Raw genomic sequence first — 14,798 nt, forward strand, 5'->3', positions numbered from 1 at the left:
GCTCTGCATCGGGCTCTCTGCTGATAGCTCAGAGCCTGGAGCCTGCTTCAGATCCTCTGTTTCACCCCCCCACCGCCCCTCCCCAGCTCATTCTCTCTCTCTCTCTCTCTCTCTCTCTCTCTCTCTCTTTCTCTCAAATAAATAAATAAATAAATAATAAAACAGAAGACCTTTTAAGAGCTACTTGTCTTTTGCTCCCACAAGGATTTGTATGTATTTTCATACCCCAATCACTAATTCAGATTCCTGAGTTAGGGATACAGTTTCTCTTACTCTTCCTGACACTGTAATACAATAAATTCCTTGGGTAAGCAATGGGTTCTCCACCCCGATTAGACCTTAGAATCACCCAGAGAGCTGTTTAAAGATACTGACTCAGATACTACCTTCCAACGAACCTTATTTCCTTTTTTAAGAAACATTTTTAAAATCTTTATTTATTTTTGAGAGAGAGAACACAAGCAGGGGAGGGGCAGAGAGAGAGGACGGACATAGGATCCAAAGCGGGCCCTGCACTGACATCAGAGAACCTGATGAGGGGCTTGAACCCACAAACTGTGAGATAATGACCTGAGCCAAAGTCGGATGCTCATCTGACTGAGCCACCCAGGCAACCCCTCAAAAATTTTATTTCAATGGTTTTGGGGTGGGGAAACTTAGACATTGAATTTTGTAAAAGCTCCCTGGATGATTCTAATATACATCTGCATAAGAATGAGAATCCCTGGGCCTGGGTTTATCTGGAGAGATTCTCTCTGAGAAAGACTGGCCAGCTCCAGAAAGATAAATATTTATTCTTTTCGTTAAAACATTTCTACAATTTCCTAAAGTTCTTTGGTATCTCATTTTAATAGTTTTCTTTTAACCCTAACAAGGGAGTTTTTAAAGTCTATGAAGTTAAGCCTAGTATGGTCTCTCAGCAGCTATTATATGCTAATATCCTTATGCTTGAGTCATTACCACGAATAAAGGAATGGATATTACTATTTTACTTATACTATATTACTTGGACAAATAATGAGAAGACTTAGAAACAGGTTGCTCTGGACTGTTGACAGAGCAAGTGAGAGACAATAGCTTACCTGTCAATCTCCAGTTGATATTTCATCCTAACGAATTGCTTCTAATAGAAAATGACAAACTCAACAGGATCTCCTAACTTATTTAAGCCATATATCACAATTAAAAAGTAAGAGTGAAAATTAAGTGCAAAAGCAAGGAAATTATGTGATCACTTACTCTTACTGATGACAGGTTCTGAGATATGAGGAAAGCTCTTGATTAATTTGTTGTCTTCACTATCCCTAAATTTACCCACCCCTCCTGCCATGAAATATAAGGGATCTGCAATGGAAAGACACAGATAAAAATGACTAATTTTACATATGAACCCAATTGCCCTTATTACCAAATAATGATTTTGACTTACACATTATTTTTCACATGTAGCACACAAGTCATGAGCACAAAATGACATTCAAATTTCAAGTCCAGATCTTATTCTGGGTGCAGTCTGATGGTTCCCAGATGACAAAAAAAGGTTCTATCTTTTGGCCAACAGTTCCTGAAATGACTATTATTATTCTCCACTTCCAAATCAGTGATTTATAGCCTTAAATAACAATGACAAAACTAAAGGTTTTTAGGTTAATCTCAAACTTGCTTGATTAGTAAGTCAAAAAATAAATAGCTGGAATGAAGAATAAGTGCCCTGAATTAATTCATGGATCTCAAAACACTCTGTAAATATTCTTTTGAGGACTTAAGAGAAATATACATCTTCATGTTGTAAAGGGGATTTATAGTTAGTTAGATATAACTTCCAGATCAATGATCTCCCTTACACTACCTCTTATAAGACATTTAAATTAGGACATTAGGGCATTGTACTTTAAGACATTAGGGCATTGTACTCTCATACTGGAATATCCACCCAACCTCCTAGTGATGTCTCTCTAAATACCACCCTTGCTTGATAGTTCAGGACAAAGCTTACCCCATCTATGAAATATTTCCTAAATACCTAATTCAATGTGATTGGTCCTCCATCAAGGTTTACGTCATATTTTGCTTCAACCTTTACATCCCATCTAGTTTTTTAATTGCTCACATATATTTCATCTCCTTTATTAGATGGCTTTCTAAGGGCAGATGCATTTTCTTACTCATCTTGGTATCCCTCATAACTAGTGTATTAAAGTTGGTGCTTAATAATTGTCTGCTGAAAGAATGAATATATGAATAGTGCCCATTTCAAATTCCAGATAGTATCAACTGTTCTTTCTTTAATAGGAGAATCTGAGAATAACTCTCTTTCCCTCTCTCTCTCCATATATATATACACATATATATGTATATATATATATATAGTGGTTTATTAACAGACTCTCCTATCCCAATAATACAAATAAATCATTACTTCAAAAGTGCTCTTGAACTTCTTTCACAAACAGAAAGAACATATTTTAGTCACATGTATCCAGCAAACACTTCCACCTAGATGTACTAGCATTTTTTTATTATATTTTCTATGTCTTCTTGCGTGTTTATCTGCATCCATGGACCTTTAGACTATATATATAGTACTAAATATATTACTATATACATAGTATACATATATACATGTATATGCATACACATATACATAGTATACACATATGCATAATATACATATACAATAAGTACATTATATTACTATATACACAGTACTATATATATGTATAGTGTATATATATATGTATAGTATTACTATATATATAGTACTATGTATATAATAACATATATGGTACTTAAATATCTTTTGTTGGTAATATTCAGACTTCTAAATCTGTATATATTTTTCATAATGAGATGGAAAAGAGGGAAGGAAACTCTAGAATTTAATGGAGCCAATGAATGGTGTCATAAATTTCTTATGCTTAAAGTTGGTGAACAATACCCTGGAGTTAGGGTAGGATGTAAAAGACAAAACGAATGCTTTGTATTATCTATTAAATTTGATGAGGAAAGAAAGATAACTGTATACAATATATAGACAAATGGACCCTAGAAACCATTCTAACAACCTCATTTTACAGATTAGGAAACTGAGGCTCAGAAAGGGAGTGTTAAAAACAATGGACATACTACTTTAAATAATACAGGTTAGCATCCTGCAAGCTGTGAAATTTTTCTATGGCCAATAGAGGGATCCTGCAGCCAATAGAAGGGATATTTCTTAAAAGTGCCAATGTGGTTGCTACCTCAATACTAATTGAGAAGGAGTGCAAATCATGAATACCAGCCAGAGAGGGCATAACACAGGGGTTTGGTTATGGTTGCTGTACTCCAGACCATAACTCTATCTCAAGACTGTTTTCTTCTGTATCCATCACAAGCAAGAGGCTTGTTTACTCAAGATTCTTAAAGTCACAGAAAAGCCCAAACTACAGACAACATATATGAAGCAGGGCTGATACATATCATATTAAGTTTTAAAGTTCATTCAACCAAGTTTCGTCACTAGTTTTAAAAAGGAATATATTCAATTATATATATTCTCTTTTTCTGTCTTGCTGCCTTCCTCTAAGTGCCTGGCACATTGTACACACTCAATAAATTTGGTTATTGTTGACATCAGTTACAACTGATTTTGTTTAAGGATAAAAGTGTGTGTGTGTGTGTGCGTGTGTGTGTGTGTGTGTGTGTGTCTTTTTCCCTTGGTGATACCATTCAGTGTTAAGCTTCTCTGTGAATCTCCTCCACTTTCATTTTCCCTTGGTTTCTTCCTCTATTGCACCATAAAGTACAGACACTTCCTCCACATGGCTACATATTGTCTAGCCAAGGCTTCAGAAATAATAGTAGAGAGAATTAGAGGAGATTCGGGAATCAGAGCTACACCAGTCTGATTTTGCTATTAGAGCACTGGGGTTAAAGAACAAAAAACAAAAAACAAAAAACTTTTGGAATAGCTACACAATGAAAATAAGTCAGCAGGTAGTCAAGCTTCCAGTCTCATTGTCAAATTGGGAAGCAGGGAGTAAGAGCCCCTCATGATCCCAAAAAGATGGCCAAGGAGATCTGGTCAAATCTGCAACAAAATAAAAATTTTAGCAGTAAAGATGGTAGCTTTAGTTGTAATGCTACTGAGTGAGAGGCTTATTTATTCCCAGAAAACTGATGCAAAAATTAAAACTGTGCAAAGAAGGAGGCTGGGTTGAATACTAAAAGTTAACCATCGCTTGTCACTGAATTCTCCTTGTTAACCACAGAGGCTCAGAAAATGGGCTGTTTTATCAGTCCAGTGGAATTTCTTACCTCTGTAGCACTGGAATAGTGAACCACAGAAGACTCCAGTGATGTCCAGTGAAGATGCTGGGATGTTCTTGCTCAGCTCAAGATCTTGTTTCCTCCCCCAGCCTTCCATGTACCTCCCCCTTGTTGGGACTGAAGAGTGACATCAGAATCACAACTGGTGATATCATTGTCTCTATAGCAACAGTAGTGAAGCTACCAGAAACTGAGTTGTCAAAGGACAAGGGGGATAGGTGAAGATACACTCCAAGGCTCTGATGCTTAGTTTGGAAGGACTGGGCTGGCTTGCTTCCAATTATTTTTCTCCTTTAAGTATCTAATTTAGGAGGGGAATACGGGACGGGGAATTTTACCAATGGGTTGCACTTAAAACAACAGTGTTATGTACAAACAAATTCAGATGGGTACAGAGAAGAAATAAAAACTGAGCATCTACTAATTTTTTTATACAAAGCCCATGGAATCATTTCATTTTGTGGACTCAGCCTTGACTCTGTTATAAGCATCTTACCTTTTGTAATAATAATAATAAATTTGCAGATATTTTGCCCAAACTGACCATTTCTGGGTTATAATTTTGTTTTTGATGGTCAGATACAATAGCCCTAATCCTTTCTCTACAATGCCTTGACCAGAGAATGAGCTGGGATAAATCAGACCAAGAGGCATTTGATTGGCAATTTCTTTCCTTGAGGAGGACTTTATTTTTAGTACATCCCCTTTAGAAATGTTATCCTAGGTACTCTTAATTAATGACTCCATGTAGGACTGATAATGTAGTTTCTATGAAACAAGAAGAATCTTGATCAAGGTCACAAGATAAAGTTTACAACTGTTAACAAATTCAAAAGTCACTGACTTGTTTGTTACAGGCTTTCTTCAACAAGGTTATTTATCTATTGATGATTTTTTTACACTGCCTCAGTTTTTTCATCTTTAAAATAAAGAAATTGGGCTTACTCATGTCTTACATCCCTTCAAGTTCTAACAGTCTAGGATTTTGATACTTCAGTGGTATTTAAATAGAACTTCATTTACATGCATACAGTATTCTGCAGTTGAGAAAGCACCTTCACACCCATTATGTCATCTGATCCTCACAATAACCTTTTGAGGTAATAGGGCAGGTATTACTTTCCTTGTTTGACAGGTGTAGAAACTTGCCCAGGTCACAACTTTTAACTGGTAAAGCTAGGACTGGGATCTAACATTCCGAGTTTTAAGTCAGTGCTTTTTGAACAATATGCCACCTTGAAACTAGTATTGAGAACATCAATCAGTGTTTGATTTGGAAATGTAAAATACCATACTTGGCATGTTACACAGGTGTTAGGAGGATGGTGATGATAATGGGGTCTGTCAAGTTTTCAGAACCAGTTTTTTATAATCATATTGACCCCAGAATCAAATATCAGAAAATTTTAAGCGCTGGGTGAAAACTGGACGAGGCCAAGAGATTTAAGACGGTGAAGCATTTTTAAACTTCTCTGATTTTCTTCAAAAGTTTCTTTCCTCTTGCAATTCAATTTGGTAGATGACACTTCAACAAATAGTGGGGGAGGGATAGAATGGGGTACAACCAATTTTACAAGCCTAATAACCTCTGCTCATTATGGGACTTTTGTCCATCCAAGCAACTCACACTGCTTTCTTCCTAAACACACACACACACACACACACACACACACACACACACACACACAACCAAAAAACAAACAAAACCACAAAACACTGAAAGAATTACCAATCTAGAAAGATCCCCCAACTAGTTTGTTTTCTGATAAGCCCAAGGCAGATGTCTCAGAGCAGTTTGCTGTCTCCTACTCCCAGATCTTTAACGACCAAAATAGACTAGTTAAAAAAGCCAAGTACTTAATCTTTCTGGAATCTCTTTGGAGTCTAGATACCTCTTTCTAAAACAGTGCAGATTCTCAAATTGGTCCACAGTTAAAAAAAAATTAAGAACCACTGTTCTAGAGTCATCTTGAGTTTCCTTCTAGAAAAATGTGCAGTGGCATACGTACCCACTAGATTTTACTTAATATTTCAGGAGGTTCACAGACTTCCTTAAGTCCACTCATGAATCATGCACCAGGATAAGGATAACTGGATTCACATGTCAGTTGGTGGTAAGTGCTTTCACATATAAAATAGCAACGAAGAGACTGATGGAGTGATGACCACCTTGGGTGTCTGAGAAGTTTTCTTCGAGCAGAAACTTGAACTGGAGTAGACATCTAAGTGAGCCTGCCAGGCAAAGGGTACAACAAGAGCTAAGTCTCCGGGGAGAGAATGTGCACGAGTTCGACGTGCACATCCTCATTTCTATTTTTCTTCCTCCCTTTCTCTTCGTCCCTGCTTCACTCCTTTCTTTTCTGACTTCTCCTCTAGACCCTGGTTCTCTCCTTCGAGAACTTCCCGAGCGCAGGGGCCGCGCCTCTACTTTCCCCTAGTCTCACCAGAACTTCTCTATCTGACATTTTCAGGAAATAATGAACTGAACTGAGTCAGGAAAGCTTGGCTCAGGCAGCTCGGGTTGTGCCATTTTGTATGCCCTCGAGCCAGTCACTGGTTGACTCTGAACTTCACATTCCTTGGTAATGAGATTATCTTTACGGTCGGCTCCAGATCTGAGATTCTGACCCCAAAATTCTTCGCTTTCTATTTCCCCTTTTTGCCCTCTTTTCCACGTACCCTCCCTTGTACCTTGCTCTCCTCCCCAGTTCCCTCCAGTTTACACCTTATCCTAATCTCTGACACGCCCCTTCTTTTCCCGTTGGCGCCTGCGCAGCAAGGCGTGGAAGATTACTTTTGGCCCAGCTCAGTAGCCGTAGCCAGAGCGCCGGTTGCGGGGGATTGTGGGAGAAGATGGCGGCCGCCGTCCACCCTAGGGTTGTCCGAGCCCTGCCAATGTCACGTAAGTGTCACCGGGAGCAGGGGCTCCCTATCGGGATTCCGAGATGGGGATCCGAAGTGTTGGGAGTGGTGCCGTGCTGCAGCGTTCATGCCGACTCCCAAGGCATCTCGGTTTTTCTAGGTCCGGAACTGCCTGTAGTTTCTGCTTTCCTTTTTCCCTCCCCGGCTCACATATTAAATTGTACACTTGGAAAGGGGTCTGTGCTGAGCGAACATGAGCAACGGGAAGGGAAAAGGAGAACGTGGCGGGGGGTGGGGGTTGTAAAGGATCGAAAGAATGAGTTCTGGAAGAGTTGGAACGGTTTGAGGTTATGAGACAAGTGTGTGTGGCCGGCAGCGGGCCTTTTGGGCCCCCGTGGGGGGGAGGAATCAGAAAAAGTTGGGGGGAAAAGATAGTGAGAGAATGTTCTTAATGGATTGACTGTATGATCTTGTGCAAACCCTTAATCTCTCTCAAGTTGAGATTCTTTCTGTTACAGTGGCGGTAATACCACAACGTCAGGGAGTTTCTGAAACGGTTAAAGTAACATTTATAAAAGCATTTTCTAAGTCCGAGGCGTTTCTGCGGATGTAGAGTGTGTTAGGTCGAGGCACTGAGGTCTGGGGGAGCGAGGGATGCTGGAGAGAGAACCAACAGTCAGGAGTTTAATGGAAAGAAAAGGGAAGAAGAGTAAAGGATATCTAGTGTTTGTCTAAGCGTTGTTTATTTTTCCTTCTGTTCTGATTGGATCTGCTGTCACGGTCCTCAGTTTGAGAATACAGTATATATTTGCTCTTACACAAAAGGAGGCAAGAAAAGCAAGGAAATTGGAAATACAGTTACGGTTCATTATCATTCTTCTGCCTCCATCCTTTCACAAATTTGACCCAATCAGCCTCCAAAAGTTGTATTTTTTCGTAGTGTATTCTAGTCATTACCAAATATTGTTTGTTCTCAAAATTAGCTGCATGTTAGAATAATTTTTAATGCTTTTAGAAAAAATAGAAATGGAGACTCATTGCAGAGGTATTAAATCAGAATTTTTGAGATCGGCTCCTTGCACCTTAAATTTTAAAAAGCTACACAAGTAGTTCTGATGTTTAGGCTGAGAAGCAAGTCAGAAGTATTTGGAGGACTTTTTTAGTTTTACATCTTGGGTAGGGCTTCTGCATACTACTGGGAAGGTGATTGGTTCACATCATTTATAGTGATGGTTTTGTAGTCATGACTTCTTTGCAAGACATTTGTTGGTTCTTGTCAAAGTATTACATTGGTGTGACATAATGTAGATCATGAATGATAATAACTGCTATTGGTTGAGTATCTGCTATCTGCTATCCACAATCCTAAATATTTCCATAAACATTTTCACTGTAACGTACCCCTTTTAAATTGAAGCCATTGCTTGTGCTCTTAACCAGTATGCTTTATTGTCTCTGGTAAAATAAGCTTTTGCATAGACTCTGGAGAGGCAAGTCTAGTGTGTAACATAATCAAAACACTATAGAACAGAACTGTGTAATACATTATATATGGTGAAATGTGGAGAGACTATTAAGTACCATAGGAAATCAGAAAAGGGAAATATTGTATCATTTGAAGTAATTAGATTGGAAGACCAGTAGAGAATTGCAAAGCTTCCACTGATTTTTTAGGGTTGTTACAATCTGGAAAGTCAGAGAAGCTGGGTATTTTCCCAGCACGGGCATAGGCAAGGACAAGGTGGAATCACAAGAATTCACAAGAATGGAATCACAAAGTCCTTAGAAGGGAGTGAAATGACTACCTATAGATCTGGAGTAGTAGAAAAGAAAGTTGAATACATTAGATGGGATTAAATAATGGAGGCCTTTGGAAGTCCAGCAGTTTAGACCAGTGGTCTCCAAAGTGGGTTTTGTAAGAGGAATCAGTGGCATACAAAAAAGTGGTTTCACAGGATGCCTGGGTGGCTCCAGTTGACTAAACATCTGACTTCTGATTTTGGCCCAGGTTATGATCACATGTTTTGTGGGATTGAACCCCGTGTCAGGCTCTATGCTGATGGTGCAGAGCTTGCTTGGGATTCTCTCTCCATCTCTCTATGCCCCTCCCTGGCTCCCAGGCATGCTCTCTTTCTCAGAATAAATAAACATAAAAAAAAATATGGTATCAGAACTTAAGAAACATATTTAGTAATAATAACAACAATAGCTAACATTTCTGTAGTTCAAACTATATACCAGCTACTATTCTAAGTGCTTTAGTATGTTTTATAATGTACACAACATATTGGTACTACATAGAATGTGTATGTAGTTTATAAATAAATCAATGCAGTGTGCAAGCAAATGTGTTTGGAAGGATTGGTTTAATATTACAGTAATTTAAATATTACAGTAAGAAACCAATGTAGGTTTTTGAGCAAAGGAATATAATGAATAAAGGATATTATTCTCCTAATGGTGTTCATAATATGTGGAAGAAAATAGGCTGGAGCCAAACAACTTATATTTACTTATTGAGCACCTATTAGTGCAAAGCACTGTGACAGGTACTTACTCATATATTAATTTTCATGTCAACCCTCTAAAATGTAAGCTCCCTGAGGCCAGGCACTTTGTCTTTTTTACTGTGCTAGTTACAGTTTAGAATAGTGCTTGGTCCGTAATTTTTGGAAAAAAAAAACCCAAATAATTAGATGAGGTTGATGTAATATCACCTCAGGGATTTTGAAGTAATAACAAATGAAAGCATCTGTTACTCATAGAGAGCTTAACATGTGCTAGATAATGTTCTAAATACTTTATATACATTACTCTAATCCTCATAACAACCATTTGAGGCATTATTAATTCCTTGGCTGCAGTCGTTTTTCACAATTTATTAACTGTCCTTTGTCCAGTGTCCTCATTTCCTTTCTTACTCATCATTTTAATCATTCCCTTTTATAAGTTCTCAACTTCCCAGTGCATCTGCCTGTGGCATTAAAAAAAACAAAAAAACAAAAAAACAAGCTTACCACATATTTCTTGCTTACCCCTGAGCAGTAGAGAACTGAACTAGGGAAAACTCCAAACTGACTTATTTTAAATTCATGAATACAAACATCAAGTAGATTTTCAGTACTACATTTTTTCAAAGAAATTTGCTTTCCCTTTCTCTGTAATGATTATTTACCATTGCCAATTTCCTAAAACTTCTAACATGTGCTTCTCTCTCATTCTCAACTTAACCTAGAAATCAGCAGTGTCAGGGGCATGGGGTGGCTCATTCGGTTGAGCATCTGACTCTCCACCTGGGCTCAGGTCATGACTCCAGGGTCGAGGGATCGAGCCTCATGTTGGGGCTCACACTCAGTATGGAGCCTGCTTAGGATTCTCTCTCTTTCCCTCTGCACCTTTCCCCTATTCTGTATCTCTCAAATAAAAAAAAATAAAAATAAAAAGGAATTAGATGAGAACAATCTTTTTCTCCACCATAAAAATCTAATAGCTGAGCTGCAATAATTTGCAACTTTCCTTCCTGTTAAAGTGGATGAGCTCCTTTCGTTTTGATCTGAGGCTAGTTCTTTTGCTTTGCAATCCATCCCATCCTCAATTACCTGTGCGTTTCCTCCCCTGAATCATTAATGTTTCCCCTCTACCAGCTCATTTCCATCAGCGTGTAAATATGTTATAATAGCTCATATTTAAAAAAAAAAAAATCCTTCCTTGTCCTCATGTTCCTCTAGTCCTTTTTTCCACGTGTCTCCTCAGAAGAATCATCGATACTCTTTTTCCCACTCCCTTGCCTTTCATTTTCTCTTGCCCTCTCCAGTAGACTGTCATCCCCACTGCAATAAAATTGCTCTTATTAAGGCCATTCAGAACCAACATCTTCTAGATCTGTGGTCCTCTGTCCCCATCCTACTTCACTTTTCAACATTTGACAGTTAACTCTTACCTCTATGAATCACTCTCTTCGTTTGGCTCCTACCATTTCCTTTTTTTTTTTCTCCCCCTTCCCTTACTGGACTGCTTTTCATTCTCCTTTGCTGGCTTTTCAGGCAAATCACTTAACCTCTCCGAGCCTGAGTTTCCTCATCTGTAATCTGACAGTAAAAATTGTATTAAATAAGACAATACCTACTAAGCACATAGAACAATGCCTGGCATCGGGTAACAGCTTTGTAAGTTTTGCTGTTACTATGACAGTTATTGTTGTGTGTCTGATCTGCAGTGTTTGTTTTAACCTTTCAGATGCGTGGTTTCAGAAGCTTTTCAGTAAGCTAGGTTTGTTTTAACCTTTTTAGTGTGGTTTCAGATGCTATTCAGTAAGCTAGGCTTTTTGTGTAATTTCATGCTTTTGCATAGGGAAAAACCATGGTTTCTGGGCAGAGTGCCACTGAGGGTCTGGTGCAGAAAATAGATACAGACTTACTTATTTACTTTCCTTCCTCCCTCCCCTTCCTTCCTTCCTTCCTTCCTTCCTTCCTTCCTTCCTTCTTTTTTTCCTTCCTTCCATCCTTCTTTCCTTCCTTCCTTCATGCCCAATACAGAGCCCAACTTGGGGCTTGAAATGACTTTTTTTTCCTCCAAACATAGATTTTGTAAAGCAATTTCTGTTTGTTTCTTTTAGCTTTCCCCAAGTTTACAAAACACTAGTGCTCTTGGTAAGCAGTTTGTTGATTGGAGCAGACGTTTATCATCAGCACTTTAGACCTTTCAGTTGTTTTTTTACTTACTCCCCGAACATTAGGTAACTTGCTCTAAAACTGCCCTAATGAGTTTCAAGGCACTTGAAAATTGACATGTATCCAAAGGAGTTTTACACTTCTGCCAAATGAGGAATAGTTAACAGAACCTAGGATGTGTAACCTGGAGAAGACTTAGTAGAGATATTGTTGCTACACTTAGGTGTAGAAGAGGGATTAGATTTGTCCTTTGTCATTCCAGAGGAACATAGGGATCAACGCTACTGGGAAGCAGCCACTGATCTCCCACGTGGTGGAACTTGCTCACTATTGGATGGAATGAGTACGGTCTGCCATGGGAAGTGGTGTTTCCCATCCTGGCAGGCGTTCAGGCTAAGGCCACGTAGTCTCCTTGCACATATAGACTGGGTGGAGAAGATGTAAAGCACTGATGCAGGAACTTTGAGGATCAAGAACTTGAGGGGCGCCTGGGTGGCGCAGTCGGTTGGGCGTCCGACTTCAGCCAGGTCACGATCTCTCCGTCCGTGAGTTCGAGCCCCGCGTCAGGCTCTGGGCTGATGGCTCAGAGCCTGGAGCCTGTTTCTGATTCTGTGTCTCCCTCTCTCTCTGTCCCTCCCCCGTTCATGCTCTGTCTCTCTCTGTCCCAAAAATAAACGTTGGAAAAAAAAAATTATAAAAAAAAATTATAAAAAAAAAAAAGAACTTGAGTGTATGAAAAAGAAATAGTGAGAGGTTTGACAAATCACTATTAACCTTTCCAAAGTTCAGAAATCTTTTCTCAACCACTCCTTTTGTCATTACTTTTGATGATTTTCAATAGTTTTATATTAAGTCTGAACTGTACGCTTTTTTAAAAAAATGTTCTATACGAACAGTCCTCTACCTCCAGCATATATCATCAACTTTATTTTTCATTCATCATCAGTTTCAGAGTCTGTTCCAGGTAAATCTTCTGTTACCTGCACTGGGCTTATTCATTTCCATCTCTACATTGTTGTATGTGTTACATGTTTCACATGGAAATCTGTTGTTACTCCTCTTTAAAACCTTTCTCAAAATAGTTTATTACTCAGTAGGAAAAACCGACAAATAACCCAATTAAAACATGGGCAAAGAAAATATACGGAAGGCCAACAGGTACATGAACAGGTACTCAACATTACTAGTCATCAGGGAAATGCAAATTAAAACCACAGTAAGCTATGACCTCACACCTGTTATAATCGCCATCATCAAAAAGACAAGAGATAACACGTGTTAGCGAGGATGTGGAGAAAAGTGAGCCCTTGTGCACTGCTGTTGGGATTGTAAAGCGGTGCAGCCACTATGGAAAGCAGCATGGAGATTCCTCAAAAAATTAAAAATAACAACTGTACAATCCAGCAATTCCACTTCTGCTAATATATATTCAAGGGGAGTGAAAACACTAAGTCAAAAAGATATCTGCATTCTCATGTTTATTGCAGCATTATTTACAGTAGCCGAGACGTGAGAACAACCTAAGTGTCCATTAGGGGATGAACAGATAAATAGGTTGTAGTGTGTATATGTATATATATATATATATACATATACGCACACACACACACATATATATATATATATACACACACACGCGCGCACACACACACACACACACACACACACACACACACACACACTGGAATATTATTCAGCCACAAAAAGTGAGGAAATCCTACTCCAACATGGATCTGCTCCAACATGGATCGACCCTAAAGGCATTATCCTAAAGTGAAATAAGTCAGACAGAGAAAGACATATACTGTGTGATCTCACTTATATGTGGAATTAAAAAAAAAAAAACCCAAACTCGTAGAAAAAGAGCTCAGACTTGCGGTGGCCAGAGGTGAAGGGTTGCGGGAGTGAGGATTGGAGGAAGGTGGTCAGAGGGTACAAGCCTACCATTATAACGTAAAAAAGTACTCGGGATGTAATGTACAACATGGTGACTTTAGCTAATGCTGCTGTAAGATACATAGAAAATTTAAGAGAGTTCATGCTAAGAGTTCTCAATGCAAGGAGAAAATTGTTTTTTTCTTCTTTCATTTTTATTGGATCTCTATGAGTTGGTGGATGCCAGCTGAACCTAGTGTAATCATTTCATTATATATACATAAATCAAACCATCATGCCATATGCCTTGAACTTACACAGGGCTGTATGTCAGTTCATTCTCAGTAAAACTGGAAAAAAAAAAAAGGCCCCCCAAACCTACTTTATCCAGGAATCCTTCCTCATAATTATCTGATTTATTGCTCCCTTCCTTGCATTCTCTCAGTGCCTTTTACTGTGGAGGTTTCTACTCTCTTAATTTTTAACTGTTTAATTTTTTTAATGTGACTTAAATATTGTATCACAATATATTGTATATTGTATCCCATAGGGCAGGGAGTTTATAGTTGACCTTTGAACAATGAAGTAGTTAGGGGCACTGACCCCCTCCCCTCCCCATGCAGTAAAAAATTCATGTATAACTTTTGACTCTCCCCGAACTTAACCACCAATAGCCTACTGTTTACCAGAAGCCTCACTGGTAACTAAAGAACTAATTACCATATTTTGTATGTTTTATGTGTATGTATTATATGTCGTGTTTTTACAATAAAGTAAGCAAGAGAAAAGAAAATGTTATTAAAGAAAATCATAAGGAAGGGAAAATACATTTATAGTACTGTGCTATATTTATCAAAAAAAATCCTCATATAAGTGGACCCATGCAGTTAAAACCCATGTTGTTCAAGGATCAACTGTACTTTCTAATTTTTACATATTTCCTTATGACGTATGGATTTTTTGTTGCAGCTGTTTGTGTTTATTATTGCTGTAGGCACTTACATTATAACTTTTAGTTTAAAAATTCATTTTAAACTTAAGTATATGGAAGTACTGATAGCAAAATAATGTTACAAGTTT

General features: G+C 38.3%; 2 protein-coding genes across 4 annotated transcripts in view; one reads left to right on the forward strand and one right to left on the reverse strand.

The window, feature by feature from the left end:
- Positions 1–6,552, reverse strand: part of AKAP3 (A-kinase anchoring protein 3) — a 48,069-nt gene extending 41,517 nt beyond the window's left edge. For 2 of the 3 annotated variants that reach the window (XM_007089653.3, XM_007089650.3), the window contains exons 1-3: positions 6,321–6,552; positions 4,300–4,428; positions 1,240–1,344 (exon numbers count right to left, since the gene is read on the reverse strand). The gene's annotated coding sequence lies outside the window, so the exon portion shown is untranslated. Of the gene's footprint in view, positions 1–1,239; positions 1,374–4,299; positions 4,429–6,320 lie in introns of all 3 variants that reach the window. The other variant, XM_042991619.1, reaches the window with a different exon arrangement.
- A 554-nt stretch (positions 6,553–7,106) lies between these two features.
- NDUFA9 (NADH:ubiquinone oxidoreductase subunit A9) overlaps positions 7,107–14,798 on the forward strand; it is a 37,426-nt gene continuing 29,734 nt past the window's right edge. Inside the window, exon 1 of the mRNA XM_015540843.2 lies at positions 7,107–7,213. Within this exon, the coding sequence (XP_015396329.2) occupies positions 7,165–7,213 (49 nt within the window). The 5' untranslated portion in view covers positions 7,107–7,164. The remainder of the gene's footprint in view (positions 7,214–14,798) is intronic.

This window comes from Panthera tigris, chromosome B4 (assembly GCF_018350195.1).
Source record: "Panthera tigris isolate Pti1 chromosome B4, P.tigris_Pti1_mat1.1, whole genome shotgun sequence".
Classification (NCBI taxonomy): domain Eukaryota; kingdom Metazoa; phylum Chordata; class Mammalia; order Carnivora; family Felidae; genus Panthera; species Panthera tigris.